The sequence below is a fragment of the Arachis ipaensis genome, chromosome B7 (assembly GCF_059453495.1).
Source record: "Arachis ipaensis isolate K30076 ecotype BB chromosome B7, ASM5945349v1, whole genome shotgun sequence".
Lineage (NCBI taxonomy): Eukaryota > Viridiplantae > Streptophyta > Magnoliopsida > Fabales > Fabaceae > Arachis > Arachis ipaensis.
This window is the reverse complement of record NC_142442.1, coordinates 45,587,053-45,613,409: the sequence shown is the minus strand read 5'-3', so window position 1 is coordinate 45,613,409 and position 26,357 is coordinate 45,587,053. Positions and strand designations below refer to the sequence as shown.

The window sequence follows — 26,357 nt, the reverse complement described above, 5'->3', positions numbered from 1 at the left end:
ATCCGTTTGGGCCAATCTTAGACCAAATTCTTTAAAATTAATTTTGAAATTTATATTTTAATTATTTCTACCTCCTATATTATAAAATTCATATTTCTAATTTCTCTTATTAAAAATTAATTTATTGACTAATTATTTGCTAATTCTATGGAGTTTACAGTAGCAGCAGCGACATAGCGAGAAGAGCAGCTCGGCGGCGGCCTCCTTCAGCTGCGACGGAAATCACTGCGAGTGCACCTCTGTCATTGCCATCTCCTCGGGATCTTCAACCCCCTTTCGCATTCTGTTTCCATCTCTCTCCCCTCTCTGTCTTCTCGGGTTCAACATTTCTGCCTCAATTCCTCGTCAACCCGCGACGGCGACAGTGGCGACAGTGGCTTTTCGTGCCTTCGCCTCTTCCTTCTCTCTCCTCTTTTGATTTTTCTCCTTCTTCTGAGTGAATGATTGAAAAATAAATTAAAATAAAAAGTTTTAGTTTTGGGTGAGTTGTGACGTAAAGAGAGAACTATAGATAAAGAGCAGCAGATGATAAGACTCACCAAAAATAATTTGAAAATTTTATTTAATTATTTAAGGTTTAGATAATTTTATTTGTAAAAACCAATCTTTCATTAATACAAATAATAATTTCTATCTCAATATTTTTAATTTTTATAGATAAAAAATAATAGTTTACTTAAAATTAAAAACCGACTAAAAAATCAAACTATCAAATTACGACATTATGGATTCGTGATGTCCTCGTGTCATTCTGAAAGGTGGACCGACCATGTGCATTTTTTTGTCTATTGGCCCCCATTTTTATATTTTTGCCTCTCAAATGAATAAATAATTTTACATCTTGAGTTAGTCCAGCTAGCTAGCTAGAGAATAAAATTAATTAAGGTACAGAATGCTTATCGATGAGCATGCATGTGTAGTTTTATATATTAATTTTTTATGTAAATTTTAATTTACATATTTTTATTTTCTACTTTTATAATTATCATTCGAACATAAAAATAAAGATCAATTCTATGGTTTTTAATTTTTACCAAACTTGTTTATTTTAACAAATTTTAAATATTTAATTTTTTTATTTTTATACTGTTAAATTAAAAATTAATTATTTAACATTTTTAAATATGACACTATTTCGATTTCCAACTCATATGTTGAAGAGAAGATAACACTTTACTACTTTACCCTGTTTCACTGTTTCCAAAAGCATTATCATGTCCAAATAATTCCAAAAAAAAGCAATATATATAAGAGAAGTACACTGATCAGAAAAAATAATTCATGAATGTTTCTTCTTGGCGCTTTTACTTACATTATATTCTCTCACTAAAGTCCAACCCCCAATATTATATTCTGTTGGTTTTAGATAGAGAAACGATAAGAAATGACTTAGTTAACATTAGTTAATTTTTTTTTTCAATTTTAAAACTTTTTTACTTTTTAAAATTTTATAATTTATAATTTAGAGCTAAAAACTTATAATTTAAATTCTAAAATTTAATATAAAAAATTGATTTTCTTACATTAGTCACTCTTATCTTTTAAATAATACAAATATTAATATATTTAAAGAAAAAATTAAGAATTAATACTTTTTGTTAATATTAGCTAATATTTTATGTTAATATTTTATTTTTATATTATTAGAATTTATAATTTAATGTTTAAAATTTAAAATTTAATTTTTAATGTCTAAAATTAGCTAAAAATTAATCCAAATATAATAAATTTTATTAGGGTATCATGTAACATCCTTCGTATCTAAATATACCTTTTTGTGTTTAATTTGGATCCGTTAATGCTTGCATGTAAAAATGATAAAAAAATTAAACGGAGGAATATTACTCTTATAATGCAATAACATGATCTCTACATATATCACTGATACTATGCCTCTTTTAAAGCATAGTCTACTATATATAATACATATATAGAGTGGTCAATTTTAGTTATTAATACGAGTTATCTAACATATGGGTCTCGTGAAAACCGGAAGAATAATAATTTATAGTGTTATACAACAATTATACACAAGCGCATTTAATAAAAGATGAAAACCACAAACATTCCAAGGAAACTAATTAATTAAATGATGATCATATTATCATAGAAAATAACGATTAATAATTCACAAGTTGGTAAATGATGATGATGATACACCCTAGCTACAAGTAGAATCTAAAATGGGCTCCAACAATACAACATGTATTACTTTGGTTGTTTCCTCCATCTCTCTTTGTTGGTGATAATTTCTTGCAACTGAGGAAAGAGATAAACATATAGGGAAAAAATAATAATAATAATAATAATAATAATAATAATAATAATAATAATAATAAAATAAACCTATAACTAAGCAAGCATCTTCCTTATGCCGAAAATAATGGAACACTTGTTAATGTTATTCCATCCAAACTGGTGAACGATCGAAACCGATGATGCCTGTACACATGGATATTATTAAAGTTATTTTGCACAATATTGTTTTATATTATATTAATTAGAAGATGCAACTCTTTTTTTTTTAAGCTTATAATTGATGATGATCAGCGTAGAGAGGAACTTCTTCATGGATTGTGCGTAATAGTTCATTCACAGAAGCTGCGATTTCATCCACTGTATTCAGCTGACTCCCTTCCTCCACCTGTTCCAATAAAAAAAGAAATAAATGAATATATGAGGATATAGGAATTGGTACTTTTTTTATAAGAAATTTAAAGAAAAGAAAAACCTTATAGTAATATATAAATAAATATAATACTAGAGCAATCATTTTTACTAATTGAGGTAACTACCAAATCGGTACCCGAAAGATTCTGGCGCTGACAAAATGGTACCTGACTTTTGTTATTGACAAAATAGTCCCTAAAAGATTTTAAAATTTGACAAGCGTGTCTCCGAGCTCGTCGGAGCAAATCTCCGGCAAGCACAATGCTGACATGGCCACCGTATTTTGGTGACTTGTCAAGCCACCTCCCAAACCCTAATTCCTCCTTCCCCAACGCAGACTCCCTTTCCTCTTCCTCCCCATCGCAACCCACCCCCCTACCCAACGCAACCCCCTCCCCCTCCCTCCCATCGCAACCCCCTTTTCTCTTCCTCCCATCGCAGCCCCCTAACGCACACTCTCCCTGCCCTTTTCCTTTCCATCGCAGCCCCTTTCCCTCTTCCTCTCATCGCAGATCATATAAAGACACAGATAGAAAAAGAAGAAAAAAATTCAGTTACAAACCCCCCAAATTTCTTTTCTTTTGATCATACATCCAGATTCACAATGACCAACACATTCACAATAACCGCAAAAAACAGCAAAGGAAGAGAAGGATATCAATTGCTATAATAAGCAAAATCAAGGAAATCACGAAGACAAAATTATAGATAAACATCAAAATTGTGACCCAGAGGTAAGTGATGAACAAAATGCTTGAAGACTTTGGAGATTGCGAAGACGGTGGAGAAAAGGGAGACATCTTTGTTGGTGTAGAGGGAAGCGACGGTGAAGACGACGGCGGTGATGGAGATGAGAGAGAAGGCGAAGAGGAAGAGAAGATAGCAGAACTGAATTGTGAGGAGAAGAGTCCATTCATGGTTAGCCTGGGAAGAGTCCTGATAAGGGTTCTGAAACTAAGTGAGAAATGGGTGTGTGAAGAGTGAGTGTGCGAGGATTGCGAATCAGAGAGGAAAATTAGGGTTAGGGTTATGAGGTAGAACATCTTCAGTGATCTTTTTGAAATTGAGATTGATTCTCTCAAGATTTCTGGGATGTTCAGGAATTGTAACTCCTCTAGTGCTAGATCCATTATTCCTTCTTCTTCTTTTTCTTCTTCTTCTTCTCCAATTTTCGTTTTGGTTTGTGAATGCTGTGAAGGGATGTGATTTTGAGGTATCAGATTTTTGTTCTTTTTCGTTGCAGAAATGAGATGAGATGAGATGATATGAGAGGGAGGGAGAGGGAAGAGGACTGCGATGGGGAAGGAAAGGGAAGGGGGGAGTGTGTATTGGGGACTGCAATGGGGAGGAAGAGGAAAGGGAGTCTGCGTTGGGGAAGGAGGAATTAGGGTTTGGGAGGTGGCTTGCCAGGTCACCAAAATACGGTGGCCATGTCAGCATTGTGCTTGCCGAAAATTTGCTCCGGCGAGCTCGGGGACACGCTTGTCAAATTTTAAAATTTTTTAGGGACTATTTTGTCAATAACAAAAGTCAGGTACCATTTTGTCAGCGCCAGAATCTTTCGGGTACCAATTTGGTAGTTACCTCTTTACTAATTATATATTCTTAAACTAACATATGTTTTATGGACAAAATTTGTTGATAGCTAAAAAAAATTGACTGAAATTTTTTTTTCGAAAATATGTTGATAATTTGAGCTTTTTTAATAAAATTAATTTTGATGCATTATTAGCATAAATAAATTTTAGGTTTAATTATTCTGTTGGTTCCTATAATTTCGCAAAATTTTTAATTAGGTCTCTATACTTTTTTTTTTCTTTTAATTGGGTCCCTGCACCAAATTTTTTTTTCAATTAGATTCCTCTTGGTAGTAATTGACTTAATTGTATAGGGACTCAACTAAAAAAATTAGTTCAAGGACTCAAATAAAAAAAAAAGTGTAGGAACTCAATTGAAAAAAAATTAGTGCGGAGACCCAATTAAAAGAAAAAAAGTATAAGGATCTAATTAAAAAGTTTGCGAAATTAAAGGAACCAATAGAATAATTAAACCTAAATTTTATATCTCAATTATTTATGTATTATAACTCTTTTAAAAATAATTATTTTTCATATCCAACATAAAATTATCTAAAAATAGGAATGTGATTAAATAAATTGTCCTACAATTCTCGACTTAGTTATATTTTGCTGTTACAAATATTTTGATTTATTATGTACAAATAAGTTTATTGATATGATAAAGGATCTTAGCTTGAATCTACCTCAGTTTAACTAGACCGACCTTCTTACGTCATCTTGATTAACAAGAAAATAGCAACAATTTTACGTTATTATTGGTGCTTTGAATAATGTTATATAATTTGAACACTTCAAGCAACATTAGTATCTCATTTATTTAATACATACTTTAATTTACCATAGGCCACAATTTAGTAACAGTGTAATGCTTTCTCATCCTTTCACCTTTAGAAAATTGCTTTTGAACATTTATTTATAATTATTGATGAAGTTATACTAGTAATTTTATTCAAAATGTAGAGATTTAAATTTAGTTATTTTCATATAAAATTAATAATTAAAAGTTATTAGATTATTTGATATATTTAATTAAATTATCGTTAGCAAAATGAAAGGGAAGCAACTATACCTTGACACTAACTGAGGTAAGGACCATATCATTAGCGGTTGTAACATTAAGGTGGAGAATGGTGAAACCCAGATTTTGTAGTCCAATAACCATCTTCACAAGCAAACCATGTTGCTTCTTTGACAATATCTTCATGTTAGCATGGCTATCTACCAACGACACTTCTATGTCGACCGCGGCCGTCGACGACCACGATGGCTTCTTCGTGCCCGCCTCGATGCACGGCGGGTACACCGTGTTGTCGTTGTTGCAATAACGAGTGGCGTGTGTTGAGTACTGAGGGAACATGAAGAACTCGGCAAAGGGTACAGTGTTGTTGTGGTGTTCTTGTTTTGTTTTCTTTTGGCCGTTCATGCACTGTACAAGCTGTTCTAGCTCCTTCACAAAGTTAATTGCGCCACCAATAATAGACGCTTGATCACCCTGTTTTTTACGGTTTTGTAAACAAGGCAAAGTAATTAATAAGATCATGGATCAGTTTATTTTCAAAATTAAAATTAAATTTGAATATTTCACGTCATGGTCATTTAGTTTGGATTTCTAACTAACAAGTTTTTTTTTTCATTTTTTTATTTACACTGAATTCAATTTTTTTTTTTTTTTTGCCTATAAAGATTTGTTCAAAAAGAGAATAAATATTAAATACAATTCACATAATTTGATATTATTCCATTTTTTTTTTAAATCAAAGGCAGTAAGCAGCGGAGGATAAAAACGGAACAAAAAAGTGTGCAGATAAATTTTGGAGGGTGTAAAAGAGAAACTGACCCTTTGTACATAAGAGGGAGGCATCAAGGATCTAAGTACAGCCAGGTACTCATTCATCTGTTTTCTTCGGTTTCTCTCAACTGCAATGTGGGTCATCCTTTGGTTCTCAATCTCCTCCTTGTTCTTCACGCTTTTCGTACGCCTCCTCTTGCGTCGCCCCGTGGAAGCCGCCCCAGCAGCAACTGTGTTGCTACTCGTGGCGGCTTCTACAGGGGCAAGGGGGGAATTGTTAGCTCCAGGAACCGATGCTTGATCGTGATCAATGGTGGTGATGCAAGGCTCAGGGGAGGAATTCGAGTTGTAAGAATCCCATTGGTCCATGGAATCTGTGACATTATTACCGTAGGGTTCTTCATGGTTGCTCCAAGGTCCACCACTTGCAGCTATGGAGTACAAATAGTTATCCTTGTTACAAGTATAAGAAAGTGGATCTTGTGGGAAAACCACTGCTTCCAAAGCCATTGTATATAAACTATTCTTACTTCAATACTGATGGGAGTTGAACACGGAATTCAGGCTCAAATGAGATATAGAGTTGAATTTCAAGTAATTGTTGAAAGGACGCCCCTCTTTGTTCCCCAAAATGATGAAAGCTTAAAAATAACAAGAGAGAAAGAAAAAAAAAAAAAGAAAAGCAAGACAGAGGGAAAAGAGATGTAGAAAGTTGTAAAGGAAAGTATGGATGGTGAAGATGAAGATGATGAAGGTGAAGGATTTAAGTGGCAAAGAAGAAAGGAAGATGAATTTGGAGAAGGAAGGAAGGCGAAAATGGGAAAGGAGAAGCAATGTAGTCCTAGCTAACAGAGCAAACAACGTAGCCCTTTTATATTGCATCATCGCCTCATCAAGTTAGCCCTGTCTTTAGTTTAAACTTTAAGCAGGATTGTATTTTTTTTTTCCTTTCTAAAAAAGGCCTCTGCCTTTAGTTTGCATTGTTAGTAGGGAAACCAAAAAATAAAAAAAAAAAAAACTCAGAAACTCAACAAGTATTGGTCACTAAAATACATGTGATATAAGATACTTAACCTAAAAAACTTCTGACAATAATAATTAAAAATAAACTTATTCATGTATTAATTATTAAAAAAAATTATTGATGTATCTTCTTCTATATTTTAAATTTTTTAAAAAGATAATTTTATAATATGATATTAGAATTTCTATAAATTAAAAATTTAAAATTTGATCACACAAATATAAAAGAGATTTTTGTGTGAATAAATATATTAGATATATATCTATTAATATACTTCCTCCTATCAATTTAAACTTAGAAAAAATGATTTTATGACAGTCTTTAATAAAGTGATGTTAGTTCAATTCTTAATAAATTAAATGTAAAATATTTTTATTTTTGAAAATACATATGATATCAAATAAATTCATAAAGTGCCATGTATCTTTTAAAAAAATAACTATTACAAATTTTTTAGAAAGCTCAGATATGTTTGGTTTGCGTTTTTATTTTCTATTTTTATTTTTAGTATTTTCTCTTTTTTGAATTTTGTGAAAGAAAAAGTGAAAACAATAAAATTCTACTTTCTATTTTTATTTCCTATTTTTCCTTTTTTTTTCACAAAATTTAAAAAACAAAAAATATTTAAAAAATAAAATAAAATAAAAATACAAAGCAAATACAGCTTAAAATATTTAGCTCTTTTTAAGTGTGTGTTCCTTAGTTTTTTAGTTTAGGAGATTTAGGAGAGCAAAAATAGGTTTTTAAAGGTTATACTTTGTTTATGCTTTCTATTTTTAGAGGGTAAGATTTTTGGTGGTTTTATATACACTCTAAACTCTATCTCTGTTTTTAAATGTTTTTAAATTGACAATTTTATAATAGAATTTAATTTTAATACTTGTATTCTATTACGTAAAGTTATACTAGCATAAACAATTACTTTTTATCTTGACTGTATGAATAATCATCTAAAAAAACGGATGTAATTACATAATTATATAAAATATTTACATTAACAATGTTCAAAATTAAATTCTTTATATTATTTTAATTTAATTTACCTTTTTATTTCTCTACTAATAAATTATTATATTATCATTTACCTTTTTATCTCTAATATTCTAGTAAAAGATAAAATTATAAAAATATATAATAAATCCTTTAAATCATTCTTCCTTATTCATTCTAAACTTAACAAAAAAAGTTTACAATTTTTAAGCTCTCTTTCACTTTTCTTTCTCCAAAATCACATCTTTTAACTGGCGAAGCTAATCGACTAAACTAATTTCACATAATATAGACGGTTTGGACGTATTTATTTGTTGAGGGGCTAAACTTATGTCAAACATATTTTGAGATGATGACTAAATTGTTAGGTTATGGGTAACATAATATACCGTATAAATTGATACCTAACGATTTATCTATTTAACTATATATAAAATGTGAGTAGTTGAAATAATCATATAAATTTGTATCATTTTTCTTTTAGTTTGTATCTGATACCAGTTATTGAAAAATTTGAAAATAAAATATTTGAGTTAATACACATAATCCGGATTACTCAACTCCAAACAAAATGCTACAGCTCTATGCACGTGAGGTTTCAATTTAAGACCAGTTTCCCTGATCGCGCAAACTCACCCGGCCACGGACAAACACAGGCAGATTCAGATTCGCTTCACAGTTCACGCTTCACACTGTGAAATTACACTCTTCTCCTTTATGATTTTCTAGATTACAAAAGAGAATGAGAGAAACCGTCATTGCTTGAGGTCCTAGTAATAGTATATGCTTACATTATTCCTGATATGAGTATGACACAAGATCTTAGCTACCAGATACAAAGGACGAATAAAGTTTATTTGTTTTTCTTTTTTTTTTTTCCTTTTTTCCTGTATATACAATAATTTTACTGTTACAATATGTTAGAATTAACTAACATATGTATATATTTATTAGTATAATACTATAATTAAGTATAGAATATTATATTTTTATTATTTTGATACATTATTCATCACCAATAAATATCTTGTACCTACCAAAAAATAATAGCTCAAATGGTATAGTCTCCCTATACTCAATTAAGAGATTGCAGATTCGAGTCTCCATATCTTTAGTAAAAAAAAAAATATATATCTTGGACCTTATATCATATTACTCAATTCAAATACAAAACTTTTTTATATTCTCTGATTTTATTAATATCATGGTATAAGCTTAGGTAGTTTTTTTCGATGAAACAACTAATTCTTTTTAAAAGAAAGTCTAGAAAGTCAGTTTTTTAATTAAAATTTGGTCTAACATTTAACTAGTAAAAAAAATGAGTAATTTTATATTATTAAAAATATTAATAATGACTAATTAATAATTACAAATCACAAAATCTACTAACCCTCTAACATTCCTCTTCTTTTAATTAAATATTCTTGTGTTACTTTTTCATGTTTTGTTCACCTTTTTACATTACTTTTCGCCACCAACTACACAATTGGCTCCGCCTTACTGTTCAGAGTCGAACGTACCAAACACTACCGCCAATCGCAGCCGGAAGTACTCCCATGGGCTGCCACAAGCCCGCTTCTTCTCTCGTTTTTCCGTCAACCTTCCACATGCATTTCCAACCATCTGATGTGATAAGTTCAACGACTATGATTATAACACAAAAAATCTGACCCGCACATCGAGACTGTGACCCGTGCGAATGACCAATACAATAAACCACATACTGATGACTTTATTCACTTGCTGACTCTGCTAATGTGTCTTCTTCTTTCAATCTAAATTTGCCACATGTCGTCTTAGCTATTGATGTGTCAGTTCCTTGTGGCCGTTAACGTGGTACTTCGTGAGACCCTTTCTAAGTTTTTTGGTAAGTTCTTTCTAATTTTTCCCTCCTTTCTTATGGCTCTATTTTGATTTTGGTGTTTTTCAATTCTATGGTATATTTATGGAGAAATCAAACTTTTTCAGCCCACTCATGTCATTGTTAATGATTCCAACTGTAGTCATTAGGTTGAAACCATATGAGAAATTCTCAAAGAAGGTGTTTCCAATTCCAAATATGACGTTGGCAAAGATTTTGCAGAAAAATTAAAAAAATGGGACAACAAAAATACTAAATTATCACTTGGTTTTATAACACTTTTACTCCAGATATCTATTTATAATTTGGGTATTTTGAAATTGTTAAAAAAGTATAGGACCACCTGGTCAAACGTTAGATCACTTTTAATCGCTCGCACTATTAATACCAACTGCTGAAATAGTTTTATAACCTTAAGCAAGATTGTAGACAAACTATTTATGGTTTTTTTGTCCAAATAAAAAATACCTGGGATCAATTGACCTCTTCCAAACAAAGACTTGACTAATGCAAGGCTTATGATGATTATGGCAACAGTTCGCATCTTATCCAATTCATCATGACACTTACTGATGACTATGAGTGGGTACTCTATCAGAGCTCTTTACTTAGATTTAGAGATGTTCTCCCTCGTCTTAAGTCTAAAGAATCATGACTAGGATACAGTTGACTCGATTAAAATCTGAGATTGCCTTGATGGTTACCGATAAAAAGGGAAAATTTTTGTCGAAATTATAACTGATCAGGTTATCTTCTCTCAGATTGTACCTCGGTCAAATGCCGTAGTTGCAAGCAAAAGGGTCACATTACCTTAAACGGCCCCAACCAATTCTATCGCTACTGCAAGTTTTCTGGGAACTTGATTGCTACTTGTCTCACTCGTCCATCATGAGCAAATTAGCCAAAATATCATGTTTGTTTAAACTCTGTCAAGTCTGTGTCTATAACTATTGCTGTTATCAGTGACTCTACCACTTTAATTTCTATCAGTATATCTTCTATCTCTCCCAATGATATTGAATCTTTCCTTAAACAATTTCTCTCTTTTTTTGGTAATACCTCTTTTACTCAATCCACTTCTCTAAATAACTCAAAATAGTATTATTGTTTTTTACAACTTTTCCATTTTTGAAACAATGTTATAAGGATGGCATTTAAATTTTATCTTTATAAAAAAATATAAAAACAAATATGTTTTGTTTTCACTTTTGCAATACGAAACATATATAACAATTTTTTGTTTCTAAAAAAATTTTATGTTTCTATAACTACATAAATTTTTATTTTTTTATTATTAAATATATAATCATATTCACATATTATTATCTAATTAATAATTTATACGGGCGGATAAATCATTTTTATAACAACTATCTCATCGATATAATCTAATAAATATATGTAGAAAAGTGGTATATCATTTATGATCTTCTTTTCTATGAAAGCAGAATAAATAGAAATCTAAAATATTAAGTATATAACCAAAAATAAATCTCTTCATGATTCAATATAATCAACCGAATAACTTGATCTTATCCTCCACTTCATCAAACTCTTTATTTTAAGAACATATGATGGCCAAAAATAATAGTGTGTAGATACATACACGAATCTTGGTGGGAAAAGAAAAAAGGTTGGTCGGCAAGGGGACAAAAGCATAAAGAAAACTACGTATCCATCCATATAGACCAACTTAGTTGTCATAACACCAAAAACGGTTAGTTGTCACAATGGGACAAACACAATGCAAGAAACACTATATATTTCCTTCAGCATAGCAGGCTCACTCCACTCTTCACTGATCACACTCATTGATCACTCATTATTCATCATGACAACCTGAAGGATAACTTGGTCTTTTCACTGTCCCCAACTCGATTAATAATTAATAATATTTTCCTGGATTTAACTGAAAGCTTGTTGTGTATTCAAAGTTATAATATTAAATTGAGAAAAACGTAATTAATAATCCCTTTTAACTTCTGGAAATTATTATAGTATAAAAGACATCTTTTTAATTAAATTTTCTTCCAAAATAGCCTTTTAATTAAAGAAAAAAATAACAATTAATTGTGTTAATAATTTAGAAAATAAAAAACTTTTTTATTTGTAATATTTGATCAATAGTGTTAAATTATACATTTTGAATACTAAAAATACTATTTATACACCAAATTAGCTACTAAAATTAATTATTATATATTATTTATATAAAAAATATATGTATAATTTAACTCATTTTAAATATATATTTTGTATTTTAATGTATATTTTACTCTAATGATTGATTTTAGTAAATAATTTTAATATACATCTAACATAGTAGTTTGAAATTTGAATATATATATATATATATATATATATATATATAGAATGATAAGTAATATTTTTTTACACTTTGTGATATGGTTTCATAAAATTGTTTCTCCAAATTAAAACTTCAAACTACAACCACACAAATATTCTAACACTATTAAGGTGAAAAGGATGATGATGCATGGGCTTCTGTCTGTTGTCCTGCGTCATGTAATACGGTACTACTTTTAATTTGGATCTGTGCTCGCTTTCATTTGGTGATAATTGGTATTGGACACTTTGAACAGAGAAAGGACACCAAAAGCTTTTAATAACCCAGAATCTGAAAGACCCCATTCATGAGATAAATAAACAAGAAAGGAACTCGTATCTATAAATAGATAAACCACTTAATGGGGGTGTATGTGAGTATGTGACACAATAATATGGAAAGGTTATCAGGTGTTTCAAGAAAATTGGTATATTTTAGTAATTTTCACCATTAGTTTTTATTAGAAAATATAGAAAGGTTATCATGTGTATCAGAAAAATTAGTGTTCAGATACTTTTAGTTATTAATTTTATTTAAAATATATACATAATTGAAATTAATAGTTAAAATTAAATGATTGGAATATTAATTTTTCTAAAACACTTTTTTTTTGGTGACTTTCTAAAACACTTAAAACTTGCTTTTATATATATATATATATATGAAACTATGTAACATCAAAATTTTTAGAACACGTGATAAGTTTTCAAAAGTATAAGTTCCAAGAATATAGTGCAACAACTAGAAATTTTAGTCTTACAAATAATTCTGTGTCAAAATTGGGAAACAGCTAATAACTATATTTAAAAAGTTCTAGTTACTTTAATGAGGATGTGTTTTTTATTTATTATCAGTTGTTGAGTCTGTTTTCACTTTTGGGTTGAATTGTAAGGATAGTATTATTTTTTTGTTAATCTATTATATTATTATATTATTTTATAGTTGATAACATTTTGGTATTAAGAATATTGAGATAGTACATTATTTTAGTGTCAAGTACACATATCTTTTCTTTCTCGACTTATTTTATGAAAGTATCTTTATTATAATTATTATATAAAATCAGTATTTAATGCATAATTAATTAATTATACTAATTATCAATTATTAGTATTTTTTATTATTTTAAAAATAAAATCCAATAATTAAATTTAAAAACACTACTAATAATAAATAGTACTTTTAAATTATTAATACACTAAAATTAAATCTTTTAAAATACTATTAGTTGTACTAAAAAATTTTTTATTGATGTTGTAATAAAATATTTATATAAAATAATTTAAGATATGATAATTATTTTAATCCATTATGTGAAGTTATTGTAAATAGTTAATTAAAATATTAATAGTTGTCCTAAAAATTTTATTACACTACAAGAGATATTGAGCATAGCGGCCAAAAATTACCAGCCGCTCAATTTACTGCCGCAAAATATGTATGCAAAAGAATCAACCCTTCATGTGCCGCACTATCGGTGGCGACTGTATCAAAAAATGCCGCTAATTTAGACTTTATCATAATTAAATTTTTATTTTGCCTTTTTTTTATCTTATAACCAATCATTTCCCCCAATATTGTAGAAACTGGCGAAATGAGATTGGTAGCGCACGAATCCTGGCACTACTGTTCCACCGTGTGTCGCTGATCCATCTTCCTCTATCCGGCATGGAGCTTTCGACACTCCTGCACAGTGTCTGAAATCCATACTCCCTCATCCACGGCGCGTAAAATCCCTAGCTAATCTCCGACCCACCCTGCGCCTCTGTGTGGTTGTTGAGTCGTGTGGCTGCCCTCAGTGTAAGACCCAGATCTTTTAAAAATTTTATTATAAATTAATTTGAGATTCAATTATTTATTTATAACTTTAATTTCAAAAACTTCTTTGTTAAAGATAATTAAAACTAGTTTTGATTAATTGAATTTGAAATAAATTAAGATTCTTATTCAATTTTCTAATTATCGAATTCTATATTTAAATTATAACGTTAGTAGTTATGAAATAATAAGAATTTTATATGGTCTAATTTAAATAGTTGATATTTTTATAATTCAATACTTTAAGTCTTAGAAATAAAAGAAACTAATCTTATTATTTTATTTTTTTCAATTAAAGTATTTGATTTTAATTAATTAGTATTTCGGTAGAACAAATAATATTTTAAAATAATTTTTAGGAATTTTCAAACCCTAGTTAACCTAAAATCCCCAAATTGACCCACACTAACCCTAATTTCAAACAACCACCCCTCCTATGTTTCCATCAGTAGCCGCCACCCATCTTTCCTCCCCCTTCTTTACTGAGCGCACACCATCATCATCATCGAGAGAGAGATCCAGGAGAAGTGAAGGAAGAAGAAGAGCAGTTGCGCCACACCCAACCGCCGAACTGCTGCACGTGAGAAGCCGTGCCGTTGCCTCCATTGTCGTCCCGTCCATGGAGCCATGAGTCGCGCCTCTGTCACCGAGAGGAGGAGGGAGAAGGCGTGATGCTGGAGGAGCCGCACCCAGTCTTTGTCACGTCGCGTCTAAGGGTGGCAAACGGGTCTAAACCCGCCGGGCCGGTCCGCGTAACCCGCCAAAAAAGGCGGGCTGGGCTGGAAAATTGGGACCGCCAAATAGCAAAAGCCCACCTAACCTGTACCGCTTAAACCGCAGGCTTTGGCGGGGCGGGGCGGGCTTCCCCGTCAGGCTTAGTATTTTTTTGACAAGGGTTATTTTTACAATTTTTTTTTTGCCAAAACCCAACTTCCCTCAACCTAACTTACAAGAGAATGAAGATGAAAATTGAATGTTTTGGATTATGTTTATTTTGTTTTAGAGACAATATTTATAATTATGTTTTGGATTATGTTTATTTTATTTTGGGAACAATATTTATAATTATTTTTGGATGAAAACTTGGTTTATAATTATGTTTATTAGATATTTATAATTACAAAGACTTTAATGTTTGTGAATATAAAAATTATAATTTGTTTATACTTTTAGAAATTATAATAGTTAAAAGTAAAAAACAAAGGAGATTTTTATATGCCTTTATATATATTATTTAATAGTTAAAAGTAAAAAAAAAAGAAGACGATATTTGGCGGGCTTAGCCCGCCGGTCCGCTAGCCCGCCAGCACGCTGTTAGGCGGGGCGGGCTGGGATTCTGGGACCGCCTCACTAGGCGGGGCAGGGCGGGGCGGGCTTCCCCGCTTGCCACCCCTAGTCGCGTCGCACGCAAGAGGGTCACCGGGGGAGAGCGGCGCCGAAGAGAAAGAGAGGCCGAACGTGGGGCCTTCGTCATCATCCTCGTCGCTGACTAGCTCGCCGTTGCCGCTGTTATGTTCGCGCCGTCGTCATCCTCACCGCGGAGCCCGAGTCATCGCCGTCACTTATGGCAAAGCCAGAGAGAGTGAGCTCGGGAGTAGAGGAGAGAGAGAGAGATCTGAGACTGAGCTGGGGTCTAACCACCGCGCCCAGCCGCTGTTCGCGTCCCTGGCGTCGCCTTCGTCTGAACCGCCGCTGTCGCTGCCAACTTCCATCTCCGTCGTGGTTGATCATGGATGAGAGGGGACGAAGCTGCCTCTACCGCGAGAGGACGCTCTGCCAGTAAGAGTTTTAAGTTAGTTTTCCTTTCCGTTGAGTTTTCGGGAACTTCATTGTCGCTGCATGTTATGTAGGTCGCCGCTGCCGCTTGAGGTGGCTGCCGGGTGCTGCCGCCGAATCGGTTTGGAGACCGCCGTTGGTTCGTTTTCATATTACAGTAAGTATTTTACGTTTTGAAAATCCTTGCGTTAGTGTTCGGTTATGTTTGGTTAAAGACTTTGAGGTTTGGTAACGTAGATTTGAGTTATGATGATTGTGTGTCGCGTAAGTGTTGCTGTGGCTGCTGCGCCGTTCCTTTTATTCCAATAAGTGTCTCTATCTCGGAATCCTTGCCATTAGTTTTCAGTTATGAGTTTTAAGATTTTCGCGATACTGATGTGTTAGGAATTAGTAACCGAGCTTATATGTGGCGTTGAGGCTGTTTCTGCTATTGAGAAAAGCAAGCGGAGCTGGGATTTTGGTTGTCAAATTCGGGTCGAGACGAAAGGATTTCTGTGAGGCGCTTGGGTTATGGTTTTGCTTGTCGAGGTAGGGGCCTTTTCGGAAAACTATAGTTTATGAATTGGAATTATTATATATGGATATTGATGTGAGAAAATGTATCTTGAGTGATTGTATAAGTCTTATGTGTTGTTGGTTGTCTTGGATGAATATGAATGCTTGTTCGGTTGGGTTATTGTTCGGTTTTGTGAAATTGACTGTTTTTGAAATGCTTCTTTAAAGTTATTTTGTAAAAGCTTTGAAATCAAGTTTAACCTGTTGGAATTGATTTGAGTTTGAATTGGCGTTCTTGAAATCTAAAAATGATGCACTTTTGGAAACAATTTGATTTTGAACTGATTTGGTTTTTAACCCGTTGAAGAGGGTTGCGAAATGTTTCGATTAGGACCCGGAAAGGATGGCAAGGTCCAAGTTTTAAGGGAGGTGCTGCCAAAATTCCTAGGGGATCCTGAGCTTTATTGAAATGTTATTTGGAAAATTATGAGTTTAAGACTTTTACTATTTTACTTGAGTTATTTAAGAAAGTTATGAATTATGTTTTGAAACAAATTGTTGAAAAGAGAATATTGATTTAGTCTTGTTTCTTAAGAAAAGTATTATATCTCTTTTGGGAGCAATTTACTTAGAAGAAGCTTATGTTTTAAGGCTGTTTTAAATATAAAAGGGATTTTATGCTTTTGAATTTGACTTGGGGAATTTCAATTGGAGGAGTTTCAGTGGTTTTGAAAGAACTCGAATTTTGATTGATAAACCTTATTTTTACGACGTTTTGGGAAAATTTTAAAGTATCCTTAAGGTTCTGGTTTAGAAAGACTAAAATGATTTCCGAGTCATTGGAAACGTTTCAAATTTTAAAATGGGGTTGAAATTAGTTTTAGTATAAGTAAAAGAAAATATTTTGAAAATGTGGTTGGAGTAATTGATTACACGACTCGGCTTGGCTTATATTCTATTTTTATTACTCAAATCAAGAAGTTAAGGTTTTAAGGATTTTAAACAAATTTGAGAAAAATGAATTATGTTGTTCTCCCCTAAAGACTTGAGATTTTGCTGAGGAACTTTGTTACCAAATCCTGTTTTAGAATGAATGATTTTGAATCTCTCGAAAAGGACTTTTGATTTGGTGTGGTTTCTGAAATGTTTAGAAAGATGTTGCGGAGAGTGACCTTGTTTTAAAAAAAAAGGGGAATATACGTTTGAGGAAAAGTGGCTTATGAGTCTTAATTGATTTGAGAAATGGGGATTTTAAAGTTAAGGCTGGAAAGAATTGATTTTGATTTCAAAGTAAAGTAATTTGAGAAAAAGTTATTTATGACTTAAATGATGATTATATGTTTGATGATGTTGGATGGTGGAAGTGCTGTTATGTTATGAGCCGGATGGCTGTATATGATAATGAATTATGGCTGATTGTGGAATATGTTATGAGCCGGATGGCTAAGGATGAATATGAATGAGAATTGACTTGATAAAGTGATTGTTGCACTTCCAACTATTTGAGATACGAGTTTTCCTGGGTGAAAGCAGTGACTAGCCACCATGTGCTCCAGGTTGAGACTCGATACTCTGTTGACCCTATATGGTAAGTGTGGTCGGACACTGTGAAAGTTCCGGATGAGCTCGCCCCCGTGGATAAACACCAGTGTGGGTGTTGTGTGATTATGATTATGATTGTGAATAACTCGAGTTGGGGATGCACGACAGAAGGACAGTCCAATGGTTAGCTACCAGGACTTGTCGGGTTGGCTTTATAACCGACAGATGTGACTCATCAGCCATTAGGACAGGGATGCATCATATGCATTTATGTGACATTGTTTGGGTGTGCATATTGTACTTGGTTTGCCTATGTGATTAATTATATTTAATTGCTATTTGCTCTACTTGAAGTAACCGTTTGTTTGTGCTTGAACATTCCTACTTGTGTTTGTGACTGAAAAATTGGTTGGATTGCGGTGGATTGGCTGTTGTTTGGATTATTTAGGTCTAGGGCCGTGGTTGATTATGAGGTGGGCCGAAGGCCATGTTTGATTCGTGTTTTTGGTCTAGAAACGTATGAAAAACTAAACTGGTTCAGCATAGACTTAATGAACCTATGCTTGGAGCAGCTTGGTCATTCACACTGTCTAGGAAAGACTTTTCGAAAGGCTTTTGGATTTTGAAGAATTGACAGTTGTCTCTTTCAGAAAGGATTTCGAAAAATTGAAATTAAATCTTTGGTTTTGAAAAGATGCATAAGGCGGTTATTAATCACTGTAACGATTTTATCTCACGTATCCTGTTATAGTAATTCTGCAACCCTATAGTGAGAACCCTTTCGAGGATGATGTTCTCACTCCCCTACAGGTCTTTTCTTTTTCAGGTTACAGACGACGAAGTTTGAAAGAGCTTATTTCTTTTCTGTTAGACGATATTTTTGTATTGTTTTAGTATTTATGTTTCCCTCGCCTTTAACTTTGCAAGTCTTGTAAGAGGGATATGATTTTGATATGAGATGCTTGTAAATTAATATATATATATATATATATATATTTCTTGTGAGTATTGTAATTTATATTGTACGTATGAATGTATGTTTTTGAAAAATTCGGTTTAAGTTTTAAATAGGCTCATATTTTAGTATTAAATATTATAAGAGTCGTCGTAATACCCGAGCTATCAGAGTGGCGCAGCCAGAAGCGTGACATTTGGATAGTTAGGGTGTTACACTCCGTCCTTCTTTCACCGGCGTCGAAGTTTTCCATCTCCTTAATCGTGCGAGAAACCCTACATCCTTACCATCTGAGACTATCAACTTGAATAACCCACCTCCACAAAGGATGAAGCAACCAATAGTTAGACCACCAACTACATCCACCTTTGTTCCAACTTCTGTGGTGAATCAAAGTCCTCCAATCATTGGACCTCATTTGAGGCCTCCCCTTCCATCGAACACACAACTCCCATCCAACAATGTGATTAATGCTGCTACTGGATCAAAGGTGCCTAAACCAAGTCAACATGAGTTACTTAGTGCCAAGACAATGGTCGCAGCAACTTCTAGGACTACATCAAGATTATTCAAGTTCATTCCCACTCCTGGATTTAAGCCTCCCAGAAAGAACTAGAAGTGTAGTCCTAGTTTTACATTTTAACCAGTATAGGCTGTCTTTTTGGAAAACTAGTTTACAAACAGTCACAACAAACAATCTTTTGGTTACTTTTATGCTAGGCTATGTCTGTTATGAACTTATAATAGTCTATTTATCTTTGTGTCTCTAATGTTGTTATGGGACTATATGTTTCCCACTTATAGAGTCACCTTGTGACTATGATGTAGACATTTGGTAACTTTATGACGTTGTTAATGTCACATATGATTGTTAGTTATAACTGGATTGCGTTTCTTGGATTGCACGAATTGGATTATAACACATTATAACTATAACACATTATAGTTTTTTGGTACAGTCAATTTTTTCCAAACAACCAACAAAGCTATTCCATTTAGTAAAATCAAAGTTACAGTGTCAGGTGATACAACTATTTCAGCAACATGCATTTTCAAAACAAAAAACAGAGTCATAGAATTACTAGTTGCAACCTAATTTATCGGAGATAATTTGCAAATATAACTCCAAATACAAACACAACAGCCTTCAATGGATAACTAAAACCCCTAATACACTTAACATGCCTAGAATTTTTCATCTGCAACTCTAAGCCAGAAACTCTATCCTTTAGCTTACTCACTTTCTCTTCCATCGAAACAGCTGCATCCAACAACTGATTTTGCTTTGGATTCCGACCATGAAGACTGTGATCACTTGTTTGCTTCTCTTCAAACAATGTAACATATTCATCTAGTCATGCAAAATATTTGCAATGAGATTCTGCAATTTGCACAGTAAACAGAGGAAAAAATATATTACATTGAGGAGATGCTTGATACAGATCTTAACAGGGACGAGAATATAACTAATTATTTCATACCTTAAAATATGGGCATCCAAAAAATAGCTTATTAGGGTTCAATTGGGTTGATGACATGAATAGAATTGCATGAATCCCACAATTGCATTTTGGAGCAACGAATCTTTTCTTCTTTCTCACTCCAGCACTACCAACAGAACTCACAGAAATACTCCTACCCTCATCGTTCAACGCATCTCTTCCACTCCTATACTCTCTGCTATTGTTCATGGTAGTTTGGGTTTCAACCACGAAACAGGGGAGAGAGATGACCAGACTTATCTAATAAGGACCCATGGAGGCCTTAAAACGACGCCGTTCTTGTTTTTTTGACGTGGACAGATAAGCCCATGTCCTTTCCATACAAGCCACGCTTGCATCTTCAACGTAACCACCTCAGCCATCCAGCTCATCCACTTGTTTACACACGTCAGAAATTTCTGTCAAACTTTAGCCGTGAAAGTAAAGGAAGAACTGCATTGGCAGACAGAATATAGGGTTAGAAACCGAAATAGATCGTGTTTTTTGTTAAGGATTGCGTTGTCATTCGGAAAAAAGGACAGGAACCGAGTTAGTACTTTACTTTTGTCAACATGTTAAGCTAACATGTCACATAAACAAACATTAACATTATTAGTGATAGAACGGATAAAAGAACTAATATGATTAATTTTAAATTTTTCGATGACGATTTTTATTAATTTAATTATTCGAACCAATTTAAAAAGTGCATAATCTTTTAAGACCAATTTTACCATTTATATATATTATATTCACGTTCAAAATTCTCCTCTATCTCCATGTCCAAGGACGAAGGTACGTACGTTTGGCCTCTGTTCTCTGTTCGCTTACAGTAGTTATCACTTAAATATTAAGTTATTTAATCATTTCATAATAGTTTACTTTTATCAATGGCAAATTGCTATATTTGTTTCAATTCACTCCCAAATTACGAAAAACAGAGAGTGCAAACTACTAGCTAACCATTTGACCACATGGCCTCGGTATTTTAAGACATTCTGTATGTTTCTCCCCCTTTTTTCTTGGGTCTCCCACTCTCCCCATTCTATGGAATATCACGAACACCGTAATGCTATTAATTAGTCTATAAAACATTCCAATCAAACTCTTAAAAAAAAATTTAACTAAGAAATTATTTATCAATAATTGAATCCTAACATAATGCCATGTATATTAGTTTTAATATAGATTTAAACAAGTTTTAAATTTTTGTAATATATCTGATTTTAGATCTAATAGTCTTTATGAATTTTTAATTTTTTTAATTTTAATTTCTACCTATAAAATTTAAGATAAAATACTTGAATAAATCAAAGGAATCAAATATTACCACTATCACCTAAAGCAAGAAATGGTACATGGACCATTCAAAGATCTTATTTATATAAATCGAATTAGAGTAATTCGATTTGCAATTTTTACTAGTAAATCAAATTAAGTTAAGTAGAATTACTTGATGCATGTGTAAATCGAAATTGTCTAATTCGATTTATACGTGGCCTAATAATTTTACTTAGCTTAATTCGATTTACCAATAAAAATTACAAATCGAATTACTCTGATTCGATTTATAGAAATAAGACTTTTTGGTGATTCACCTATCATTTCTTGTTTTGGGTGATATTGATAATATTTGACCCCTTTAATTTATTCAAGTATTTTACCCTAAAATTTAAAAGTTTTTATTTATTTATTTTAGTTTTTACTATTAATTTGTTCTGTTAAATAATATAATATATTAAATCATGTTAACCTAGCATATCTTGTGTGCCATTTCAACATTTTATATTGCCACATTAGTATTTGATAGTTCAAAAAAAGTTTTAAAAATTAAACCAATTTTTTAAAACTAAAATATTCAGTGAAATTTCTCTTTTCCTCTCTTTCTCTCTCTTCTTTTTTCCCTCTTTGATTGTTGGCCTTAAGAGAATTGATTTACTCATTGGACCATTTTTTAAATAATGACAAAACATATTTTATAAAAACAAAAAACTTATTGTTTAAAACTTTTCATATTAAATGATATAGTAGAATTGTTATGTTTTGGGACGTGGTTGTAATATATAATATATAGTAGAGATTTTTATTCTTATTATGTTTCTCCATTCTAGTTTAAACTCTTAACAATAACACATTTTGTCTTGCTATTTTGGTTATGAACTTCACAATAATTTCTCAATTATTTATGTAATTGCTTATTAAAATATATTCTTCCTCAGCTTGCCTCTCTTACCACAAACCATTTCCTTTCACTTAATATGGTTTCATCAGTTACATTTTAATATTGTATAGTACCACTTCTAATCTTTGTTCTACGAGTAGTTTACACAATTGATTATTCAAATGCAGAAAAATCCAAACCCACCAACTGGCCTAACATTGAATGTATCACAAAATGTTGTAGATTATGAGATTCGATATGACTGCTAAGTCTTAACTACAATGCAACTTGTTAATTAGGATCTACTACTATATATCATATATTGCATCTCTTTAATTAGTGTTATTATTTTAATTTAACTAAGAGTCAAGAAAATGATTGTTTATTAACTCTGTCCCGTGTTATATATATATTATGAAAACCAGAGTGTCATGTACTTGAGAAACTAAAGATGCCTCTGTTTTATTCGCCAATTGATTCATTTCTGGTATAATAATATGTTAGTTTAATTTATGTTACAAAGTAATATTTTCCATCAAACTCATAAGTTTTCTATTTTTATGTCCACACTACGCTACTCTGTTGACTACGTCAATCGAATATATATATATATAGTTCATGAAATGAAGCTTAGTTTTCGCAATGACATTGAACTTCTAATAAATCATGAATTTATGAAGAATGATATCAACTTATTATGAATCAATTATTTTACAACAGTTTTTTAGTTAAAAATAATTGTTAATTTTATTTTCAATTATTAAAGAAATCATGTAATAAGATCACTTTTTGATAATAAGAAACATATGAACCCTGTATATTGTCTCTTTAATTATAAGACTTTGAACTGCTTTTGAAATTAAAAGATATATTTTAAAAATATAAATCCATTAATTTTTTGAAAAAATATTTTAAAGAAGTAAAAATTATTTTTATGTTTGAATGTTATTTTTTAAAATCTATGTTTGGATATATAATATTAAAAGATGTTAATTAATTTTATTCTTAAATAATATCTTTTTCAAATTATAAAAAAGATCTATTTCTAAGAATGATAACTTATCAATTATTTATTTGTTTATTTTACTTTCACCAAACGAGAGTATTGAAACAATGAAACAAGTTTGTTATTTTTAGTGTTTATTTGGATGTTACTGTTAATAAAAGAGATTTTAAAATAGATAAGCTATATTTTTTATTTTTAAAATTTATTAAAAATTTTAAAAATATTCTTAAGTTTTATTTTATTTTAATTTTGTCTCAAAAATTTTTAATTTACATCAAATATACTTTGAATAGTTAATTTTTAAAAAATTTAGGACTAATGTAACAACAATTTCATAGAAATTAAATAACTTTTAGCACAAGTAAAATTGACATAATTATCATACGTATATTATTAGTTTATTATCGGATTGGTCTTAAAATTTCTGAAAATTTAGCTGTTAGGGATATATTTGATGTAAGTCAAAAATTTCATGGATAAAATTGAAACAAAATAAAATTTAGGGATATTTTAAAAAATTTTAACAAACTTCAAAGACAAAAATTATATTTTATCCTTTTTAAATTTTACCAAGATTAATTATTTAAAAATTTTATTTTTTGGAGAAGCTCATCCAAATCTGCAACACCAAATTTAATTTTACAAACGACAAAATAATCAGAATTAATATACAAGGCAGTGAAAATCAGTGATGGTTCTCTCACTTGGTTGAATAAAAATCATGTTGCATACTAGGTTCTCTAATATTAGTGTTACGAATACGGAATACACAAGACTCAAACCATAAAACCAATGTACTAGAAAATCAAGAGAGTCTTGAAAGTAGTTGTAGTGGTTAGTTTTCTGTTATTACAGGCTTGAAGTCCTGGTTCACACTTTGCTCTAATATATATGAGATCAACTTGTGTGTAAAGATTTCAGGCTCTTAATGTACAATTATAGAAACAATTCAATACAATTTCTCTCATTTACATCTTCTCTGCTCTCTACATTCCTTGTTTGCATTGCTTCTCTGTTCTTGAATAACTTCTTGCAGATTAAGAAACTTCACATAGTATCATGAGATTATTGTGTATTCAACTTGCTAAACAACCTCCTCACTTTGCAATAAATGCTGATTGAGCTTCAGACATAATTTCCAATACCTACATTGATTGGAATATCTAGGACTATAATTTTAGCTCACTACAAGAAAAATGTTAATTACCGTTCGATTTACCATTGAATTTTTTATTAGCATTAATGGATGTTTCTTTCAGAAATCGAATGGTACATTGTAAATTAGCCTACAAAATTTGGGAGAAATTACAAGGCTATTTTGTTTCTGCTACTAAGATCAAGTCCAAGCAATTCAAGACTCGGCTTAAGAACATCAAGAAAGTGAATCTTTCTGCCTCAGAATATGTGGCAAAAATAAAAATATCTGCTGTTGGTGCTCCCATCACCACTAATGAAAAATATGATCCTTTTATTACTATTGTTGATGACAGAGTCATCAGAGGGAGTAATTCACAGGAAGTAAATCAATTAATAGCAAATCTTAATTCTTTGTTTGCTTTGAAAGACTTAGGCACATTGCATTATTTTCTTAGTTTAGATATTCCTAAGCTCTCTGATTCTGAATTACATGTTTCTCAACAAAAGTATGTCAAAGATCATCTTAACAGGGATGGCATGTTGCATTTAAAACTAATGCCAACTCCTATTCAAAGATGCTACTCTCTATAGTAGGTGGCCTCCATATGCTACTTTGATTCATCCGGAGATTGCCTTTGCGGTCAAAAGAATTTTGAGATACTTATCAGATGCAATATCACACGGTCTTTACTTAATTAAAAATCCTAATTTTGTAGATTTTGATTGGACTACTGACCTTGATGATCAACAATCAACAAGTGGCAACGCCTGTTCATAGGCTCCAATTATGTGATTTGGTCAAATAAAAAGCAAGTTTCAGTTAAAAGATCATCCACAGAAGCTGAATTTGTTGCTTGACAGATGCATTAGTACACATCTAAAAGAGTTGTGCATTCCATCTACAATTTCTCTAACATTGTTTTGTGACAACCTCAATGCACTGTTATTAGCTGCAAATCCATTATTACACAGTAGAAGCAAACATTTTGTTAGAGACAAGGTCAATCAGAAGCAATTATATGTGATTCATGTTTCCTCATCATCACAAGTAGCTGATATCTTCACTAAACCCCTCTCATTTGCAAATTTAATAAACTTAGAACCAAATCCAAAATCTAATCCTTAGATGTCTTGAGTTTGAGGGAGACTTTTAAGGATACACAAGATCCAAACCATAAAATTAATTAAGAGTGTCTTAAAGGTAGTTATAGTGGTTAATTTTCTGCGATTAGAGCCTTGAAGTCCTGTTTCAGCTTGTGTGTAAAGGTTTAAGGCTGTCAATGTACAATTACATGGCTTAGGATTCGATAGTCACAGAACGTTTGGACCATTAAATGGTCCCATAACAAAACATGTTTTTTAAATTTTTTTAATAACTGCTAAATAGTCTTTTTTTAATTTTAAATACAAATTAACTCCATATATTTTATTTAATTATAAAAATTATTTTTTATTTTATAAATTATTATTTTATTATTCATCTATCATGTTTATTAACAATCAAAAACAAAAACAATAACGAATTAGATCTTTCATTGATCGTAATAAACCTCTTGGGCATTCCAATCGATTAAAAGTTTATATTTAATCCGTGACGTTCGTGATGAACCATAAAATCGTGTTTCCTTGAAAATCAATCGATTGGATTACAATTTATCACAAAACAATCGATTGAAAATTGCAAGGTATCATGGTTTTGGCATAAATCAATCGATTGGCCATATT

At 31.5% G+C, this 26,357-nt stretch overlaps 1 protein-coding gene across 1 annotated transcript; it reads right to left on the bottom strand.

Moving 5' to 3' along the window:
* Positions 1-2,081: 2,081 nt before the first annotated feature.
* Positions 2,082-7,005, bottom strand: LOC107609943 (transcription factor bHLH96). The gene is made up of 3 exons (XM_016312009.3): positions 6,088-7,005; positions 5,320-5,742; positions 2,082-2,644 (listed from the first exon to the last, which is right to left on the bottom strand). Exons 1-3 carry the CDS (start codon positions 6,547-6,549, stop codon positions 2,531-2,533), a joined length of 999 nt encoding a protein of 332 aa, XP_016167495.1. The 5' UTR covers positions 6,550-7,005; the 3' UTR covers positions 2,082-2,530.
* Between the last annotated feature and the right edge of the window lie 19,352 nt (positions 7,006-26,357).

Bases quoted from the DNA above. Each gene is read 5' to 3' on its own strand.
- LOC107609943 (XM_016312009.3), bottom strand. From the start codon at position 6,549: ATGGCTTTGGAAGCAGTGGTTTTCCCACAAGATCCACTTTCTTATACT. The intron at 5,743-6,087 runs GTCAGTTTCTCT...CGTAAAAAACAG, and splicing joins CTCCCTCTTATGTACAAAGG to GGTGATCAAGCGTCTATTAT. The intron at 2,645-5,319 runs GTATAGTTGCTT...TTATTGGAACAG, and splicing joins TTACCTCAGTTAGTGTCAAG to GTGGAGGAAGGGAGTCAGCT.